Source organism: Ovis canadensis, chromosome 15, assembly GCF_042477335.2.
Source record: "Ovis canadensis isolate MfBH-ARS-UI-01 breed Bighorn chromosome 15, ARS-UI_OviCan_v2, whole genome shotgun sequence".
Classification (NCBI taxonomy): domain Eukaryota; kingdom Metazoa; phylum Chordata; class Mammalia; order Artiodactyla; family Bovidae; genus Ovis; species Ovis canadensis.
In genome coordinates this window covers 42,854,292-42,871,780 of record NC_091259.1, presented here as the reverse complement: position 1 = coordinate 42,871,780, position 17,489 = coordinate 42,854,292, and the positions used below count along the sequence as shown (strand labels likewise).

The window sequence follows — 17,489 nt, the reverse complement described above, 5'->3', positions numbered from 1 at the left end:
TTCACCCATTCCTTAACTGGTGTTCTTTAAGGTTCCGTCCTTGGCTTTTTCCTCTTCATAGGCTTTTTCCTATGCCCATGGCTTCAAATACGCTGTGTGGAGATAGCTATCCATGCTTTATTTACCACTGTATTTCCAGAACAGTGTGTGGCGAGGAGTAGATGCTCAATAGACTTGTTGACAGGATGAATGAATAAGGGCATCCCAGATATACACCTCTGCCCAGGGGCCTATGAAAGCTGACACTATCATCATCACCATCTACAAGGCCTGGCGTCTAGTTGGTGTTCTAACACTTAGTTGGCCAAGTGAAAGATGCAAAGTTTCCCAAGGCTCTCAGGCCCGCATTTCTGCCATTCCAAAATTTTTCCTGGGCAAAGTGTATCTTATTCACAAAACTAAAGTTGTTTTTGTCAAAGTCAGGCCTCAATGGGACCAATAATATCTCAGTGTAAGGCATTTCTGTTAGTCAACATATCCTGAACTGGGGCCTGAGCTAGTGCTGGACACACAGAGGACTAAGGCATGATTCAACTCCTAGAGGTTGCATCCCTAGCTCAAAACAAGGGGTAGAGTGTGGTCTTGGGGACCCAGGAGGCTGTAGTGGGAAATGGTGTAAGCACAGGCTAGGACTCTGCAGGCCTGAGCCATGGGTTGCACCTCCTGGGACCTGTGTAAAAGGAGTGCATAGGACCAGACTTATACCAGCATCTTAGGTCTCCAAGAACCCAGTAAGGGGCTTCCGGAACCCAGGTTCCTGAGCCAGGGATCTCTGAGGAGCAAGGGATGTTGGAAGCTGCACAGATGCCTGCCTCCTTGCTCCCCCAAGGGACTTAGCGCTAAGTGTGATCTGAACCCAACCTGCCTCGGGCAAGGGCAGCCATAGGCCAAGGAGAACAAAGGCGGCCACGCCCCACCCCCCCAACACCCGTCAGGCTCCTAAATTAGGGTAATAAGTTGGGCGGTCCTGTCTCTCTAGCTCTGGGCGGAGCCAAGTGCCTGGGAGGCGGAGCCAAGGGTATCTTGGGGCAAGAGAGCAAGAGGCCCGGCAGCTTCCAACCAGTGGAAGTGTGACTCTACCTTTGCCGGAGAGGGACTCGGACTCGGTCCTGCGCTCAGGCTTCCCAGTCCCCGCGCGCCCCTATGGGGGCCCCGGCGCCAGTGTTCTGCCTGCTCCTAGTTTGCGTCTGGCTGCCCCGGGGTGAGCCAGCGGGGGAGTTTCTGCCACTGCAGTCTCTCGGTGAGAAAGGTGTGGACTAGGGGAGGCCCGGAACCTGGGAGAACGTTTAGAGGGACAGACTTGGGCCAGCTGGAGAGAGGGGAAAGAAAGAAGGTTTGAGGGAAGGCAGGGGGACAGCCAGGGAGCGGGACCGCAGAAGGAAGGAAAGGCCAGCCGCAGTCAGGGGAATGGCTCTCAACCTGGGCAGCGTGGAAGAGATCCAAGGAGGGGGAACCAGAGAGAACTGGGGCGCAGAGTAAGAAGGAGGAGGGAGACCCTTGTTGGAAAAGAGTCCCCAGGGAGGGGGAGAAAGGATTTGAGAAGGCTGCAGGGAGAGAGAATGGGGGTGACGCCAGGTATGAGAGAGGTTTCCCAGCAGGTGGGGAACGGGGTGAGAAGGGGTGGGAGGCATAACTTGAGTGGAGAGTAATCCCCTCACCCCCTAGCCGCAGCACCCACACCCTGGGGCAATGCAGAGCTGCAGCCTGAGCCAGCCCAGGATCCCAGGTGAGTAGGCAAGAACTGGTAGCTACCCTGCTCACTGGTTCCATCTTCATTCCTGGCATGGGTGACCTCAGGGGTTAGCACAGGGGATGGGATGGGCCTGGGGGTCGTAGGGGGGCATGGCCCACTCCTCTCCCTTCATCCACACAAGGCTTGTTTCCCACCTAGCCACAGCCATCAGGAGGCAGTCCTTGCCATAGAGGATGCTGCCACGGTGATGGAAGGCCAGGTAAGGGGAGGTCTGGGGAACAGGGCGCTTCATTGGGCAGGGTCTTATTTCTGTCTGGTTTGAGGCTGTCTGGGAGCTTTGTAGGTGGCAGGAAGTATGTTTCTACAGTTATTCAAAAGGTAACCAACAAGATTCTTAGTATGTGTCTGAAGAGTGCAAATTCATAGGATATTTCTACTTCCACTTTCCTAATCTCTTGGGGCGCTATAGCCAACTTTTGTTTATTTATAAATTGTGTTTTAGAGGAAGAGGGCACAGAGTCGCCATTGGGAGACAGCTGAGCTCTTTCCTTTCCTGGGTGAAAGCGGGAAGATGAGGGTTTGGGAGAGTGGAGTTCTCTATTCCCTGCCTGGCCTAAACCCTGTTAGAGGTCCCTCTTCATCCCCTGAGCAGTGCCCCAGCAATGATGCTTTGAGGGGAGAGACAAAACTGGGTCACCTGGTGGGGCCTGCAAGGAAGGGCTGGTTGAGAAGCAGAGCCATCCTCTTAGTCCTGACCATTCCCTGTTGCCCACCCTCCCCAGGTCCTCTGTGCTTTATTACTTTTTTTTTTTTTGATTGAAGGATGATTTTCTGTCATACATCAGATCCTCTGTACTTTAGGAAGAGGTGGTGCTTTCCTCTATTTGCCAAACTTTGGTCGGTCCCTGGATCAAGTGACTCAGGTTCCTTTTCTAGTCCTGGCTTGCGTCTGTCTCCTTTCTACAACCACAAACATGATACAAACACAGCCCATCCGATAGCAGGTCCCCCAGAGAATCTTGAGCCTCAGTTCACACACCTTGGCCCTTGGGATCTGCTCTGGGGAGCTCCTTGTGCCAGCAGGATGGAAGCATCTTTTATAAAAGAAAACAGTGTGTCCCAAATACCTGCCCTTTTGAAATAGATATGAAGATCCCAAGGAAGGAGGAGGCATGCTTACTTTCGAATGTCTGGATTATGTGGGGGTTTTGTATCTTTTTTCCCCATTTCTCCAGGCCCCAGATTGAACTGAAAGATAATGTCGTCATTCTTTTTATTTAGTTTTTGTTTTATTTTTAAAATGTTTTCATCATTCTTTTTATGGATGGGGACACTGAGGCAGGTGGATGGTTTGCTGGGCCCTTAGGGCACAGGCAGATCAAGGTCTTCTAGCTAGCATGTTCCACCGCATCATAAATGCCCCCACTGGACTCCAGGGATCCCTGTATTTTAATGGGGTAGTGATCCTCCTACCCAAGCACTTCATTCCCCTAGAGGGCTTCTTGCCTTGCTGGATTCCAGGGTAGGCCTCCCCTTCTTTTCCTTGGGGAAGCATCCAGACCAGGAAACCCCAGTAGGTTTCTCACATTACTCCTTAGAACAAACATGGGGTTAGAATGGCCATCCTTGAAGGCAACTGGAGTTGGAGGAGGCTGGGCAGGAATAAGGCTACTTAAAAAGTGGCCTGTCACTTGGTCCTGTGATTTAATGTATTAATAAAGAAGCACAAATATTACCATTACTCATTTTTATAAAATATCTGATCACTGCATTGCAATATGTTTGATTTCCTTTATAATCTTATGTTTTATTTTATGTATTTAGAAACATCTGTTGCAAGAAGGGGCCCATAATTGTCACGAGATTGTTAGAGGGATTCATGGCATAAAAATGATTAAGAACTCCCCATCTATACTGAAGATGAATCATTTGGAAAGGATTTAAATTCTTCTCCAGAAATGGCCTCAATTCGTTGCAGCACAGGCCAGGCAGGAGGTGGAGAGATACAACCCACAGGAAGGACAAAGAGCTGGGGTTGGGCTCCAAGGGACCAAGGGTTCTGGATACTTCTGTGTTTCTAGTCTCTTTTAGATGCTGGGGACTTAGCTCAGGGGTGAGGAGGTGACAGTGAGGGAGAAAATACATGAGACAAACACCCTCAGTGTGGTTAGTGCCTTGTCAGCCCTGTGAGCAAGATCACGTGCACCTGTTCCCTGTACTTGGGCCAGGCTGGGCCCTGAGTCCCAGAAGTTGTACAAATGAGAGGACTTAGGCCCTGAGAGTGAGGATCCTACTGTGCCAAGGGTCCCAGTCCTAGGTGACATTAGACCCTCAGGCTGGAGTGCTGAGAGGGACTGAACACAGTGAAATGATGTTCGGGAAAGTCCTGATTTCAGATGTTCATATCTCAAGAGACCATGGGATGGGGTTTCTGGTCTGGAAAACAGGATCTCAGCGGGGCTTTGCCTTTGTCCTCAGACGTGTGGTATCAGGGAGAGTTCTGACTCGGACGAGTTCTGAGAATGGCGGGTTGTGATCCTAGAGGCATTTTTTTGTTGATAGAGCCCAAAGACTGAGTTGGGGTGGGGGATGTTCCCCTGCCCTGGATTGAGGGGCTGCCTTTGTTTCCCAGCTCTGTCCCTTATGGTTTCTGTGGTGAGGAGGTGTTGTGTTTGTTCTCCAGACAAGAGGGTTTTGTGCTGGGCTGTGGAGCATACAAAGGTTTACTAGGGAGGGAGCTGGGGGAGGCCGGGGGACACTGCGGAGGGGGGAGGGGAGGGGGTTGTGTTCAGGCTATAGGCCTCCCCAGCCTGCCAGTGAGATGCCACTCGGGAGGGTGTAAAGGAGGCCTCACGCCACCTGAAAATCCTGCCTCCAGGATTCTCAGTCTCAGAGTTGGGCTGCGTAACTGGGGCACCCAGCAGCAGAGGGCCTGCCTCCCTCCAGGTAGTGAACAGGAAGGGCTGTGACCTCCAGGAAGCCTGCCATCCTTGATTGAATTCTTTTCCGTCTCCTCTCTGTAAAAGGAGGAAGCTGAAGTCCTGGACTCCTTGGCTATGTCTTCCTGGGAAAGGCGGCTCCATCGGGCCAAATGTGCACCGTCTTGTAAGTGCCCCTCCTTTCCTGGGGCTCGTGGGAGGCCCTTGCCTGCAGAAAGGCCCGTGAGGGAAGCCCGGGGCTTGTCTTGGGGCCTCCTGGGACCTCTTTTCCCTGCAGGGGTCCTCTTTCCACCGTCCCCAGCCCCAGCACCCAGCTCTACTCTGCTTTCTCCTTCCTGCCTGAGGAGTGTCCTGTTCTCACGACCACGCCCCTGCGGCTGTCCCCCCTCACACTGTCTGACTCCAGTGAGGCTGAGCTTCTTGTTTAGTGGTGGTTCTCCCCCTGGATCTCACTCTGTGTCTGTAGCCTCTCTCTACTATTTTGTGGCCTCTCCCCTCACCTGGTCTCTGTCTGTGGTCCCTCTTCTCACACTGTGGCTCCCTCCCTCGCCACACACCACCCTGCTTTGTCCTCTCATCCTCGGCGGCCTTCCTTTCTACTACATTCCAAGGGCGAGGCCCCTCCGCTTCCCTTGGTTTACGCTATGGACTCTTCGCCTAAGCTTATGGAGCGATGAGGAAGAGCAGTCCATGAAAAGCTCTGGGCAGGCTCCTGCTCACCCCTCACGCTCCGTGTTCACAGCTTTGATGCCTGGTGGCCAGGAACTTTTAGCTTAGGAAACTGAAGGCCTAGGTGGGGCTGGCCTGGGGCCATGGATACATACCGAAGGTTAGTACTCAGACTTCACGGCCTATTAGGGAGAGGGTGGGGCAGCTGTCCGAGGCACCCTGCTCCTGCCCGCATCAAAGCCAGCTCCTGAGGAAAGTTGGGGCTCGCTGTGATGGGGATCTGAGTTCCATGTTGCTCTGGGAGGGCGGGGGCCTGGGGTCCCATCGTGACGGAGGTGCTGCATCAATGGATTCTGCCATTCTCAGCTTGATGGGCGATGCCTTGCGTCCCTCTTGCAGACTTGTTCTCCTGCTTTAATGGGGGCGAATGTGTGCACCCGGCCTTCTGTGACTGCAGGCGCTTCAATGCTACCGGGCCGCGCTGCCAGATGGGTGAGTCTGGACTCCCCTCTGGGAGGGGCCACAGGTTTAAGAAAATCTGTGGACCTGAGACTCAGGGGTCTGGGCTAGAGGGAGTGGGCACGGAACCCACTAGCCTTGGGCTCAGTGTCCACTGCTGCTGCACAGAGATGCCGTTTTTGTCCCTGGCTCAGTGTACAATGCCGGCCCTGAGAGAGACAGCATCTGCCGGGCGTGGGGACAGCACCACGTGGAGACGTTTGATGGCCTCTACTACTACCTGTCTGGGAAGGGCAGCTACACTCTGGTGGGGCGCCATGAACCTGAGGGGCAGATCTTCTCAGTCCAGGTGAGGTGTTCACTGCCCCCTGCCTGTCCGGGAGGGTTCCTCTAGGCCCTGAAGGCTTGGCTGGCCTGGGCTCTGCTCGGCAGAGTTAAAGAGGCTGGCACTTTCCTTCACCCTCCCAGCTCCTGCCCAGGGCTTCTGCACCTGGAGGCAGCTGAAGGCTCCCTGGTTCTCACTCAACCTCTCACTTCTGGTTGCCCCTGGCCACTCATTCACTTAGTCTCTCATTCAACAAGTATTTATTAAGTGCATAGTTATACTCTTTTCCTGGCACAAAGCCTGGTGCTGGCCCTGTGGACAGCACCACAGATGTGGTCTCTGTCCTCATGTAACTTACAGTCTAATGGGAAAACAGACATCAAGTCAAATGAATCATTTCAAGTGTCACTGAGTGCAATAGAGGAGAATGTCAAATGGTTAGAAGAGCATGTGATGGAAACCTAACCTTGCCTGTTGGGAAAGATGGTGATCAGGGAGGGCTTCCTGCTGCAGGAAGTGATATTTACACTGGTATTTGAAGAATGAATTAGAGCTAGACAAGTGAAGGGGTAGGGACAGACAGGAGAACACTCTAGGTCAAAGGAACATTGGATGCTGTGGTATGAACCTTAGATAAGAAAGAGTGTGGTGCCACAGAGGAAATGGTAGAGGTCCTGAGTGACTCAGCTTAGGGTGACCTCTTCTAAGAAGACTTTTTGTATGCTCTGACCTCCTGAGTGGGCTCAGGGGCTCCTTTCTGTGGAACCAGAGTTCCACACCATTACCCTATCATTGTGTTTCTTTTACAAAAATCTGTTTCTGGGTTGGTCTCCTCTTCAGATGTAAGTTTTCTAGGCAGGGATCGTGTCTTTTCCATTGCTGTTCCCAGTACCTGGATTAATGCTCAGTAAAAGCTTGTCTTGTGTATGAACACATTTGAGAGTCACAGTCTCATGGTCAGACAGATTTCACATTTACCCTGTGTGTCAAGTGGGCAGTCACCTGAAGGTATAGTCTCTACCTGGAGAAGAGTCTAGCTGGGGGGGGCTGCTCTGCTGGAGGGCACCTTGGCCAGCGTGGAGTTAGGCTGAGAGGTTGGGAGATGGGGGAGAGCATGGTGCTCAGTGTCACCCCTCTGCCAGCTGGGTGTGCCCCTTCTGTCTCAGGCATAGCCCTGCCAAGGGACTGTCTGGGGGCCAGGCCCTGGATGGGCCAGGAACCCTGACCCTCTTCACCTCAGAGTATCATGGGTATCACACATCATGACTGTATCATTTCATGGTGGCTCAGATGGTAAAAAAAAAAAAAAAATCTGCCTGCAATGCACGAGACCCAGGTTTGATTCCTAGGTTGGAAAGACTCCCTGGAGAAGGGAATGGCAACCCACTCCAGTATTCTTGCCTGGAGAATTCCATGGACAGAGGAACCTGGTGGGCTATGGTTCATGGGGTCAAAAAGAGTTGGACATGAATGAGTGACTAACACACAGGCGTTATGATTACCTAGACCAGTGGGGTGCCACACACTCATGAGTTATGAAATGCGTAAGTAATAAGTCATAACCAGCATTAAAAAAAAGACAAAATAGAATATAAATAGAAAATATTATAGGAATGCTTTGCACATCAATAGTGGTGAATATTATTTTGTAAAACTTTTTGTTTTATTTAATTTATATGTGTATATATTTCTCACTATGGGTCATGGTTGCAAAAGTTTGAAAAATATTTAGGCTATGGGATGGCTTTCACAGGTCCTACTGTTAGTTGAAATGGCTCCAGCCTGCCTAACCATGTTTAACAATAATCTAGTGGAAGGTTTGTTCACTCATGGGATGGATGTTCACATTTGGCAGAGATACATTTCAGACTTTTCCCTAAACTCTGCGAGCCCCTGCCTGCTTTCCTTGGGTCCTGTGGCTTTGGAGGTGTAGGTTCTGTCTGAGCCGGGGCAGAGGAGACGCGCATGTGTCAGGCAACTCAGGAGTGATACGTGTGGGGGGCAGCTAAGCCGCCTCTACCAGGGTGGTGGTAGGAGTGTGTGTTTATAGTGTGAGCATTGAAAGTGTGTGCCCTGTGAGTGAGTGCCCTGTGATGTACCTATTTGAGATGTGTGTTGTGTTCATTATGAGTGTGAGATGGTATGAGTGTCTAACTGGGCTTTCAATCTGATGGGATAAGCTGGGTGGATAAACAAAAAAGTCCAGAAATAGGGAGACAGCACAGTTGGATTGGAACCCTGGCTGTGCGTGTGTTACCCGTGTCACTTCACCTCTCTGAGCATGAGCCACCTCCTCTCTGAGGTGCAGGTAAAGATAGCTCTGACCTCCCTGTGGTGCTGTGGGGCCTGGGAGAGATGACAGAGGACAGGTGCTTGGCATGCAGCGGGCAGGCAGTCCAGCATTGGTGGGAGCTCAACAGGGTGCCTCTGGGCCCATAGCCGAAGCTGGGGGCCAGGTGAGTGGCGGGAGGTTGCACAGTGGCCTCTGAAATCCCCCCCAGGTGCACAATGACCCGCAGTGCGGCTCCTTCCCCTACACCTGCTCCAGGTCGGTCAGCCTCTTCTTTGCGGGCGAGCAAGAGATCCAGCTGGCCAAGGAGGTCACCCGTGGAGGCATGAGGTAACTCCAACACCTTCTGCCCTGAGCTCCCCTACTCCCTGGCATGGGTGGTGGGAGAAGGCTGAGCATCTGCCCTTCTTGAGTTGTTTTCTAGGGGCAAACAAAATCTCCACCACTATGGCAGAAACATACTGGCAGGTCAGCTGGGATGCAGAAAGACGAGTCCCTCATGATTTTCTGGAACTCTCAGGCCCTGTGGGTTTCCAGACAATGCATTCTCAGGCAATAAGCGAAGTTTCCCAGAGCTGTATATGCATTATTAACGGGTTTTTGCTTTCACAAGTTGAAGGAAATCTTCCTGAATGTATCCTACATAGTTCAAGCCTCATCAGAGCAGACTTTGAGTACACTTTCACCCTTTTCTGATGGCATGGGGTCATTTGAATGTCATTTACCTTGTTGGGACCTCAGGGATGACTGAGGGACTATTTAAGGGGTGAAGTCCCAGCTTCCTACATCAAAAGTCCCCAGACTGTGGTCCTTTCGGAAATCTTTCTTGCATCTCTTCTTCACTGGCCTCTCCTTCCTTGGCTGTCCACTGCCACTTCATCTTGCTGTCAGGGGGGCCCTCCTGCACTGACCCTTATCCCTTTCTCATTTCCTGCTTCAGACCTGGAAACTGGGTAAGCAAACTTTCTCGTGCTGAGTGTAGAATTGAAGATCCAAAGTGTTTCCCTGTGAATGAAGCCTTGGTAGATGGCTCTTTTGGTTCCAGCTTTGACTGGTTAGACACTCCTTTTGCTTTCTTCCTGATTTTCAGCTGTGTTAATGTTGCCAAATTCCAGATTGGCTAATAGAGTCTGTGCCAGTAAAACAGGGGAGGATATCAAGATTGCTGGAGCCCTGAACTCTTTCCTTCATGTCCCGTTTGTCTTCTCTCTTGGCTTTTCCTTTTTCTCTTCCAACTCCTTTCTGGCTTCCCACCAAAAATATAAGCAAAGTGGATGTCTGTTTATACCATCACTCCTGTCTAGGAAAAGGAACTGGCAATTTCAGTCACTCTAAGATTTATTCCTGCCAGAGAAATTGCAGTTTTATTTTTTAAGTATTATTTTCTGCTTAACTAACTGCCCTTTATTTATTGAAATACCATCAATAAAATATATGTTAATAATTTTTGTATAAAAAGTCACCACTATTAGTGCTCAAAATCCCATGATTGTCCTCACTGTGATACCAGATATCAAGGGAAATTATAGTTTTGAAAAGCAACTTTAAAACTCTGAAAACCAAGGAACCCCTTTCTAACTATGGACTTCCAAGCACCCAAGAAGTCAGGGGAAAGGAAAATAGGGGCCTGAGACCCTGTGGTGTCGGTGGCCAGGGGCTGAGGCTGATCCTGTGCACATGGTGGGCCCTGCGGGTAGAGGATGGTGGTCCCCTGGTGAAGGGCCTGGGCTGGTGGAGGTGATGTGGATGCCCTGAAGCTCTGGGCTGTATCCTGCAGGCTCCAGCTGCCTCAAGTGATGGGGAACCTGCGTCTACAACAGCTTACTGGCTATGTCCTCGTGCGGCATCAGTCGGCCTTCACGCTTGCCTGGGATGGCACCTCAGCTGTTTACATTAAAATGAGTCCAGAGTTCCTAGGCTGGACCCATGGGCTGTGTGGGAACAACAATGCCGACCCCCAGGATGACCTGGTGACCAGCTATGGTGAGGCGCAGGCCAGGTGGCCTCCAAAGGGGTTTTGGTCAGGGTGGGGGATAGGCTGGGCTGGGAGGAGTGGGAAGGGACTTGGCACAGAACCCTGGGGTCATGGTATAAGACTGGGGGGAGGTCAGAGGCCTCTTCCAAGTCTGTTTTAACCTGGTTTCCGCATTTTCCTCTGGACCTCAGTTTCCTCATTTGTAAAATAGCTGTAATGAGAATTTCTACTTAGGTTGTGTGAGGATCTAATGGACACTTTGCCAGGTGATGCTGGCCCTGCAAGGTGTCTTGGGGATGGAGGGGCTGAGGGGACTGCAGGGTGCAGGGGCCAGAGGGAGCCAGGGAGAAAAAAGTTCCAGCTAGAGAGGCAGGAAGTTAAAGTGAAGAGTTTAGACCAAATCATAGCAGCTCTGGCCAGAGAGAAAGTGACCTATGAGCAGCCGCAGCACACTGAACACTTTACCTGTAGCGTCTCGTGTAGTCCTTGCAATAAATTCACAAGGGGGATGGTTTGCCCTATTCACACGTGGGAACCTCATGCTCAGAGAGGCATGAGAGCTTGTTCAGACTCACACGTTCATTCCCTCTCGATGGCATGGTGCTGCTTTTCTGAGTTTAGAGCGGCAGGGAGCCGCTCCCTGGAACCTTGAGGGTCTTGAGCATTCTTGACTATGCTTACCAAACAACTCTTTCAGGAGAATGGCTCTGTAGGGAAATGCAGACTGAGATGGTAGCTCAGGAGGCTGATTTTTCAATGCCTTGCCTTTCTCTTGGCATCTCTTCGGCTCCACCTGCTTCCCCTCTGGCCCCCACCTGCGGTCATGCTTCTTCTGCCCTACAGGGAAGCTGACGGACGATGTGGTGGAGTTCGTGCACAGCTGGCAGGAGCAGGCTCCCAACCAGCCTCCAGGTCCCACGACCTCCTCCCTGCCCCGCCCCCCATGCCTGCAGCAGAGCCCAGGAACCATGCAGGTGTGGCTCCTGGTCTGACCCCCCTACTCCAGCCCCCTAACCCCAACCCTAGTGTCTGGCTTAGGTTGGTTCCCTGTCTACTTCTTGGATAGTCACTGGCTGCAGGGGACCAAGGTTGTTGGTGTCCACACCCCTTCTGTCTCCTCTCCATCCTCCTCCTTCTCTCCCTTGGGCCCAAGTGGGGTGCTTCATGGGACTGGTAAAGTCAAAGGGCTGTGTGTGGCCCTGCCAACCTCCAGCTCTGGCTCCTGGCCCTCGCCCCAGGGTGTGTATGATCGCTGTGAGGCACTGCTGCGACCCCCCTTTGACACCTGCCATGCCTACGTCAGCCCTCTGCCCTTCATGGCCAGCTGTACCAGCGATCTCTGCCAGTGAGTGGGGACCCAGGAGCGAGGGTGGTACGGGGCTGTGGGGAGACCTCTCCCAGTAGTGGGTGAGGGCTCAGCACGTGGGCCACTGAGCTTGACGATCCCAGGCAGTAACAGATATGCTTCCCAAAGTTCTGAAATGCTTACATATCTGCACGGGTGGGACAGACCATCTTCATTCAATCGAGGCCCAGAAATGGGGCCTGACCACCCCCGGCTCTCATCAGTCAGGGGCAATGCTGAGACGAGAGCCCAGATTTTCTGACCTCCGGTCTAGGGGTCTGTATACCTAGCTGCCTCCCCTGGCTCCCTTTCCCAGCTGTCGAGTCTGAGCCCTGGCAGACTCTATTGGGTGCTGGGGGCTGGCTGCAGGTTGAATCTTATATCCTTGGCTTCCGTGCACAGATCAGCAGGCGATGAAGCCACCTGGTGCCGGGCACTGGCAGAGTATGCACGGGCGTGTGCCCAGGCAGGTCGGCCACTGCAGGGGTGGAGGAACCAGCTCCGGTCATGCAGTAGGTGCAGCCTGATTGTGGGCAGGGAGGGATACAGACAAGCTCTGTTCTGAGGCTGTGGGTGGCATTCCCAGGCCTCAAGTCAATGTCCTGTCCTGCTGAGAACCACAGTGATCAAGAGTATTAAGCCCTGAGGTTCCATCCCCATGAGACAGATGGGAAAACTGAGGCTCAGAGAGGGAGGGACTGACCTGGGGCTACCGAGTGTGATGAAAGTGACTCTCAGGGTCTCCCAGGTTCTCACTTATTTCCTGGTCACCCAGCGCTCCCACTGGGACCAAGAAAGCCCTCTTACCCCCACCCTAGGGCTTGGGTAGGCCCTGGTTGTGTCCTGGCAGAGCTGGGGCCAGAAGGGAGCGGGCAGGCCATACGATGCTGCCTTCTTTCCAAGTGGTGCTCTGCAAGGAGAAGGCCTTTGTCTACAACGAGTGTGTCGCCTGCTGCCCGGCCTCCTGCCAGCCACGGACATCCTGTGTGGACAGCGAGATAGCCTGTGTGGATGGCTGCTACTGCCCTGACGGTATGCTAGTGGTTCAGTGGATGCCCGGCAGCATTTCTCTGGCCTGGCATAGAGGAGCGTGAAGCCAGGGGTCAGAGCATGTCTGTTTGTAGAATGAAGGAAGGAAGGAACAAACAATACATGAGCGAGTGAATGAATGGCTTAAGGGAGGTAAGGGTAGGGGCAGAGCCGTAGCTCTTGAAGATTCATCAGGATATTTAATTTCATTGAGACTGAGCTTTTTAAGGTGTGTAGATGGGGACAAGTTATTCAGTCATTCACTTATTCATTTATCACACGTGTATTTGTTTAAACTTTCATCCGTGTACTGCTTTTCATGGTGTATAAATCTGCAGCACATCTAATGGTGCAGAACTTGCTTGGTGAGGATGAGATAAAAAAATACAAAGATACAGTTGTTGACTTTAGGAATCTGAGTCTGGTTGCAGTGATGACACTTACACATATAACTCCAGTCTGAGGCATAATATGGTGAGGACCAGCTCAGGAGTTCAGACAAGAAAAGATACAGGTATTCATTTGTAGGGAGAGATTATCAGGGAAGGCTTCCTGGAGGAGGTGGCCCTTTAGCTGATTCTAGATACGGTGACAGGCTTCTGAGAGATGGAGAGGAGAAGCTAGTCAGTATGTACTTTGTGTGGGGTGAGTCATTCTCAGAGCAAAGGTCTGGAGGTGGGATTATTTGCTCAAAGGGGATTCAGATCTGGCCTGAGCCATGCATTTACACTGGAGAAAGTTTGAAAGTGAGCTGGGTGGTGAGAGAGTGTGGATGAGTTGATTTTTATCACAGGCCCTGGAGAGCCATGATAGGTTTGTGAACAGGAGGAGGTGAACAGGTGGGCCTTTGCTGTCACCCTAGGGCTGATCTTCGAGGATGGGGGCTGTGTGGCACCGGCTGAGTGTCCCTGTGAGTTCCATGGGACCCTGTACCCGACTGGCTCTGTGGTGAAAGAAGACTGCAATTCCTGGTCCGTGTCCATTGCTGGGGAGGGGAATGGTGACCTCTGGGGCTTTCCATCAGGGCTACCCCTCCACAGTCTAGGAGCCTGACCACATGGGGCACTCACTCAGCACCTCTGAGTCACAGATCTCATCAGATCCACTCTGTGGGTGGAATCTCCACCCATTTTAGAGCTGGGAAGACTGAGGGCTGGGAAGGAGCTCTGCAACCCTCTAGCATCTATCCTCGCCCTGAAGGGCTGAGTCCCTACTCCCTTGGTCTCTGTGTTTCAGCACATGCACTGCGGGCAAGTGGGTGTGCAGCACGTCTGTCTGCCCAGGTACGTCTGGCCCCACTTGGACTCCACCCCTTTTCTCAACCCCTCAGCTTTTAGGGCCGGGGAGCTCAGAGGGCCGGGCCTGCTGCTGGAGTGGGGCGCTCACTCAGTCCCATTGGCTCCGCCTGCCCCTCTTTGTGTTCTCAGAACTGCTCAGACTGATGAAGGGTTTTGTTCTGCCCTGGCAGGGAGGGTTTTTCATGGGGTCCCTCCTGAGTGTAGCGGGCTTGGACCGAGACTGGCCTCCATGCTCAGGGCCTGGTCTCCCATCAGAGGGAGAGGAGGGGAGAGCTGCATCTCTCTTCAGACAGACCTGGGGGACTTCTCCCCAGTAACCGGGGCTCTCAAAGGGAGGGCCAGAGCTCCAGGCACCCCCCTGATTCCTGAGGATGGGTGCCGTCTTCTCTGGGTGCTCAGAGCTGCAGGGCAGAGGCACACCCTGTGGGGCAGCCTCCCAGGTCAGCTGCCTCTCTCTGCCGCTCAGCTGAGTGTTCAGTGACTGGTGACATCCACTTCACGACCTTCGATGGCCGCCGCTACACATTCCCCGCCACGTGTCAGTACATCCTGGCCAAGAGCCGCTCCTCGGGCACCTTCACAGTGACGCTGCAGAACGCCCCATGTGGCCTGGTAAGGGCTGGGACCCCAGGCTCCAGCCAGCCAGCTGCCCCTGACTGCCGCCTCCTAGAGAGGCTGGGGCTTTAGGGCAAGGGCTCAGGTCCTCCCACAGCCCCACCCTGCTGTCTGTTGTTTCTGGGCAGAACCAGGGGACAGCAGACTGGGTTCTGGCTCCAGAGCATCTGTTGGCTGAGTCACTTCCCTGTCCTGGCCATTGTTGTTGTTGTTGTTGTTTTTTTAATTTATTGAAATACATTTGATTTACAATGTTGTGTTAATTTCTGATGTACAGCAAAGTGAGTCATTCTTTCTGGTTTTGTTTTCTAAATTTTACTGGAGTATAGTTGATACACAATGTTATGATAGGTTCAGGTGTACAGCATCGTGATCTAGTTATACATATACATATATTCACTCTTTTTCAGATTCCTTTCCCATATAGGTTATTACAGATTATTGAGTAGAGTCCCCTGTGCTATGCAGTAGGTCCTTGTCGGTTAACTATTTTATATGCAATAGTGTGTGTATATTAATCCTAAGCTCCTAATATATCCCTCCTTCTATGCCACGTTTCTTCTTGGCTAACCATAAGCTTGTTTTCAAAATCTGTTTCTGTTTTGTAATTAAGTTCATTTATATAATTTTTTAAAAATTAGATTCCACATATGAGTGATATCGTATTTGTCTTTCACTGACTTCACTTAGAACGATAATCTCTAGGTCCATCCAGCGTTGCTGCAACTTGCGTTATTTCATTCTTTTTTATGACTGAGTAATATTCCTTGTATATACGTATTACATCTTCTTTATCCATTCCTCTGTCAGTGGACACATATCGCTTCCATGTCCTGGCTATTGTAAATAGTGCTGCAGTGAACATTGACAGGCTTGTATCTTTTCAAATTATGGTTTTCTCCTGGGCTGTGTCCATGAGTGGGATGGCTGGATCATATGGTAGTTCTATTTTTAGTTTTTGTAAGGAAGCTTCATACTGTTCTCCAGAGTGGTTGTATCATTTTACGTTCCCACTAACAGTGTAGGAGGGCTCCCTTTTCTCACACCCTCTCCAGCGTTTACTGTTTGTAGACTTAGAGCATATTTTTTAATGTGTGGCTGTGCTGGGTCTTCGTTGCTGCATGCACAGGCTTTTTCTCTAGTTGGGGCAAGCAGGGGCTGCTCTCTAGTTGTGGTGCGCCGGCTTCTCATTGCAGTGGCTTCTCTTGTTGCTGTGCACAGGCCCTAGGACACATGGGCTCCAAGAGTGGCAGTTCCCTGGCTCTAGAGCACAGGTGCAATAGTTGTGGGGCTCAGTTGCTCTATGCACGTGGGGTCTTCCCGGACCGAGGATCAAACCCTGTCTCCTGCATTGGCAGACGGATTCTTTACCATTGAGCCACTGGGGAAGCCCTATAATAGTATTGTATCGATAGTATTACTACGTGTTATATTATTGTTGTGATTATTTTTACATTATTATTATCATTCCCCAGGATGCCCCTTCCTATTTCTGCAGGCTAAGTCTCGTTAGCACCCTACACCTGTTTTCAGCACTGATCACAATTAACCAACTTTGTAATCTCTTATTTAAAATCTGTATCCCTCATGAGTATGTATTCTTCATGAGGTCAGGGACTATATCTATCACTTTCATCAGGTATGATTGTGTGGAAGGGAAGTATAAATGGACCCAATGTGTACTGCCCATTTCGGGGATGAGACCCTGAGGCCCAGAGAATATTAGCTCATTTCCTGCCTGCTTATGAGTGGAGCTTGATATTCCACAGGGTGTGACACATGGAAAGAGCTACACAAACACTGATAAAAGGATGAAATTAAAGTCCTGCGTTGCAGTCAAGTGGGGAGGCCAGTGTTTCCAAGACTGGACTCTGAGCCATCTGGGGCCCAACTCTGCTCTGTGCCATAGCCTGAGGGTTGACTACCACTTTTATTTGTATTAGCCTAGTTCTGCCATTAACCTTCTCCAGCCTGGGCCTCTGCCTTCTCATTCCGCAGATCAGAGCATTTGGTTAGAGGACCCCTAATGTCCCTTGGGTCTCTGACACTGTGAGGAGCTTGCCCCTGGCCTCAAACCGTGCTGAAATCCCTGCCTTTGGAGGGCTCTGTTGGGCTCAGCAGGGAGACAGACTAACCCTCCCCATTTGGCCTTCCTCTCTCACTAGAACCAGGATGGAGTCTGTGTCCAGTCAGTGTCCGTGATTCTGCATCAGGACCCTCGGAGGCAGGTGACCTTGACCCAAGCAGGGGATGTTCTTCTGTTTGATCAGTACAAGGTCACCCCACCCTACACAGACGGTACGGCCCTGGTGGACAAGAGCTAGCTGAAAGTTAGCAGCCCAGGCTCTTCTGGCAAAAGCATTGCTATATGGGCAAGAGCCCACATTCTAGTACTGGGTGAATCAGGCCAGGGGACACCTTGGTCCCAGGAACATGGACTCTGGCCTTGTAGAATTGTCTCTGCCCCCCCTGCAGTGGGTTTCATGGCAGTATGATGGCTTCTCCTAACTTAAGGATATTAATGGAGCTCTCTTCCATCTCCACTCTATTATTATCCTTTCTGATTTCACAAGGGCTTTGTGATAGCTTGTAGGAAGCACAAAATCTAACAAAAATGGCAGAACGACTAAGAAATAAAACAGCATCAAAATAAAAAGAAAAAAAGAATAAGGACTCAAGGCTGAGAAGAGTGAAGATGCAAGGGGTTTAAAAAAAAGCAAGTCACAAAAGATGTACAATTCACTACAACTAAATCTAAATTTTAAAATGGCTACAATTGAATCTGAAATCATATTTTCACCTTCCTAGTGGCCACTGTGAAAAAAACAAACAACCGCAAAACGGGTAGTTAC

The 17,489-nt window shown here is 51.3% G+C and overlaps 1 protein-coding gene across 1 annotated transcript in view; it reads left to right on the top strand.

The window, feature by feature from the left end:
- The first annotated feature begins 1,407 nt into the window (after positions 1-1,407).
- OTOG (otogelin) overlaps positions 1,408-17,489 on the top strand; it is an 83,519-nt gene continuing 67,437 nt past the window's right edge. Inside the window, exons 1-15 of the mRNA XM_069554723.1 lie at positions 1,408-1,475; positions 1,892-1,952; positions 4,720-4,798; positions 5,701-5,793; positions 5,955-6,109; positions 8,587-8,705; positions 10,153-10,358; positions 11,194-11,324; positions 11,589-11,695; positions 12,098-12,207; positions 12,599-12,727; positions 13,587-13,695; positions 13,961-14,007; positions 14,489-14,634; positions 16,803-16,935. Of these exons, the coding sequence (XP_069410824.1) occupies positions 1,408-1,475; positions 1,892-1,952; positions 4,720-4,798; positions 5,701-5,793; positions 5,955-6,109; positions 8,587-8,705; positions 10,153-10,358; positions 11,194-11,324; positions 11,589-11,695; positions 12,098-12,207; positions 12,599-12,727; positions 13,587-13,695; positions 13,961-14,007; positions 14,489-14,634; positions 16,803-16,935 (1,693 nt within the window). The remainder of the gene's footprint in view (positions 1,476-1,891; positions 1,953-4,719; positions 4,799-5,700; positions 5,794-5,954; positions 6,110-8,586; positions 8,706-10,152; positions 10,359-11,193; positions 11,325-11,588; positions 11,696-12,097; positions 12,208-12,598; positions 12,728-13,586; positions 13,696-13,960; positions 14,008-14,488; positions 14,635-16,802; positions 16,936-17,489) is intronic.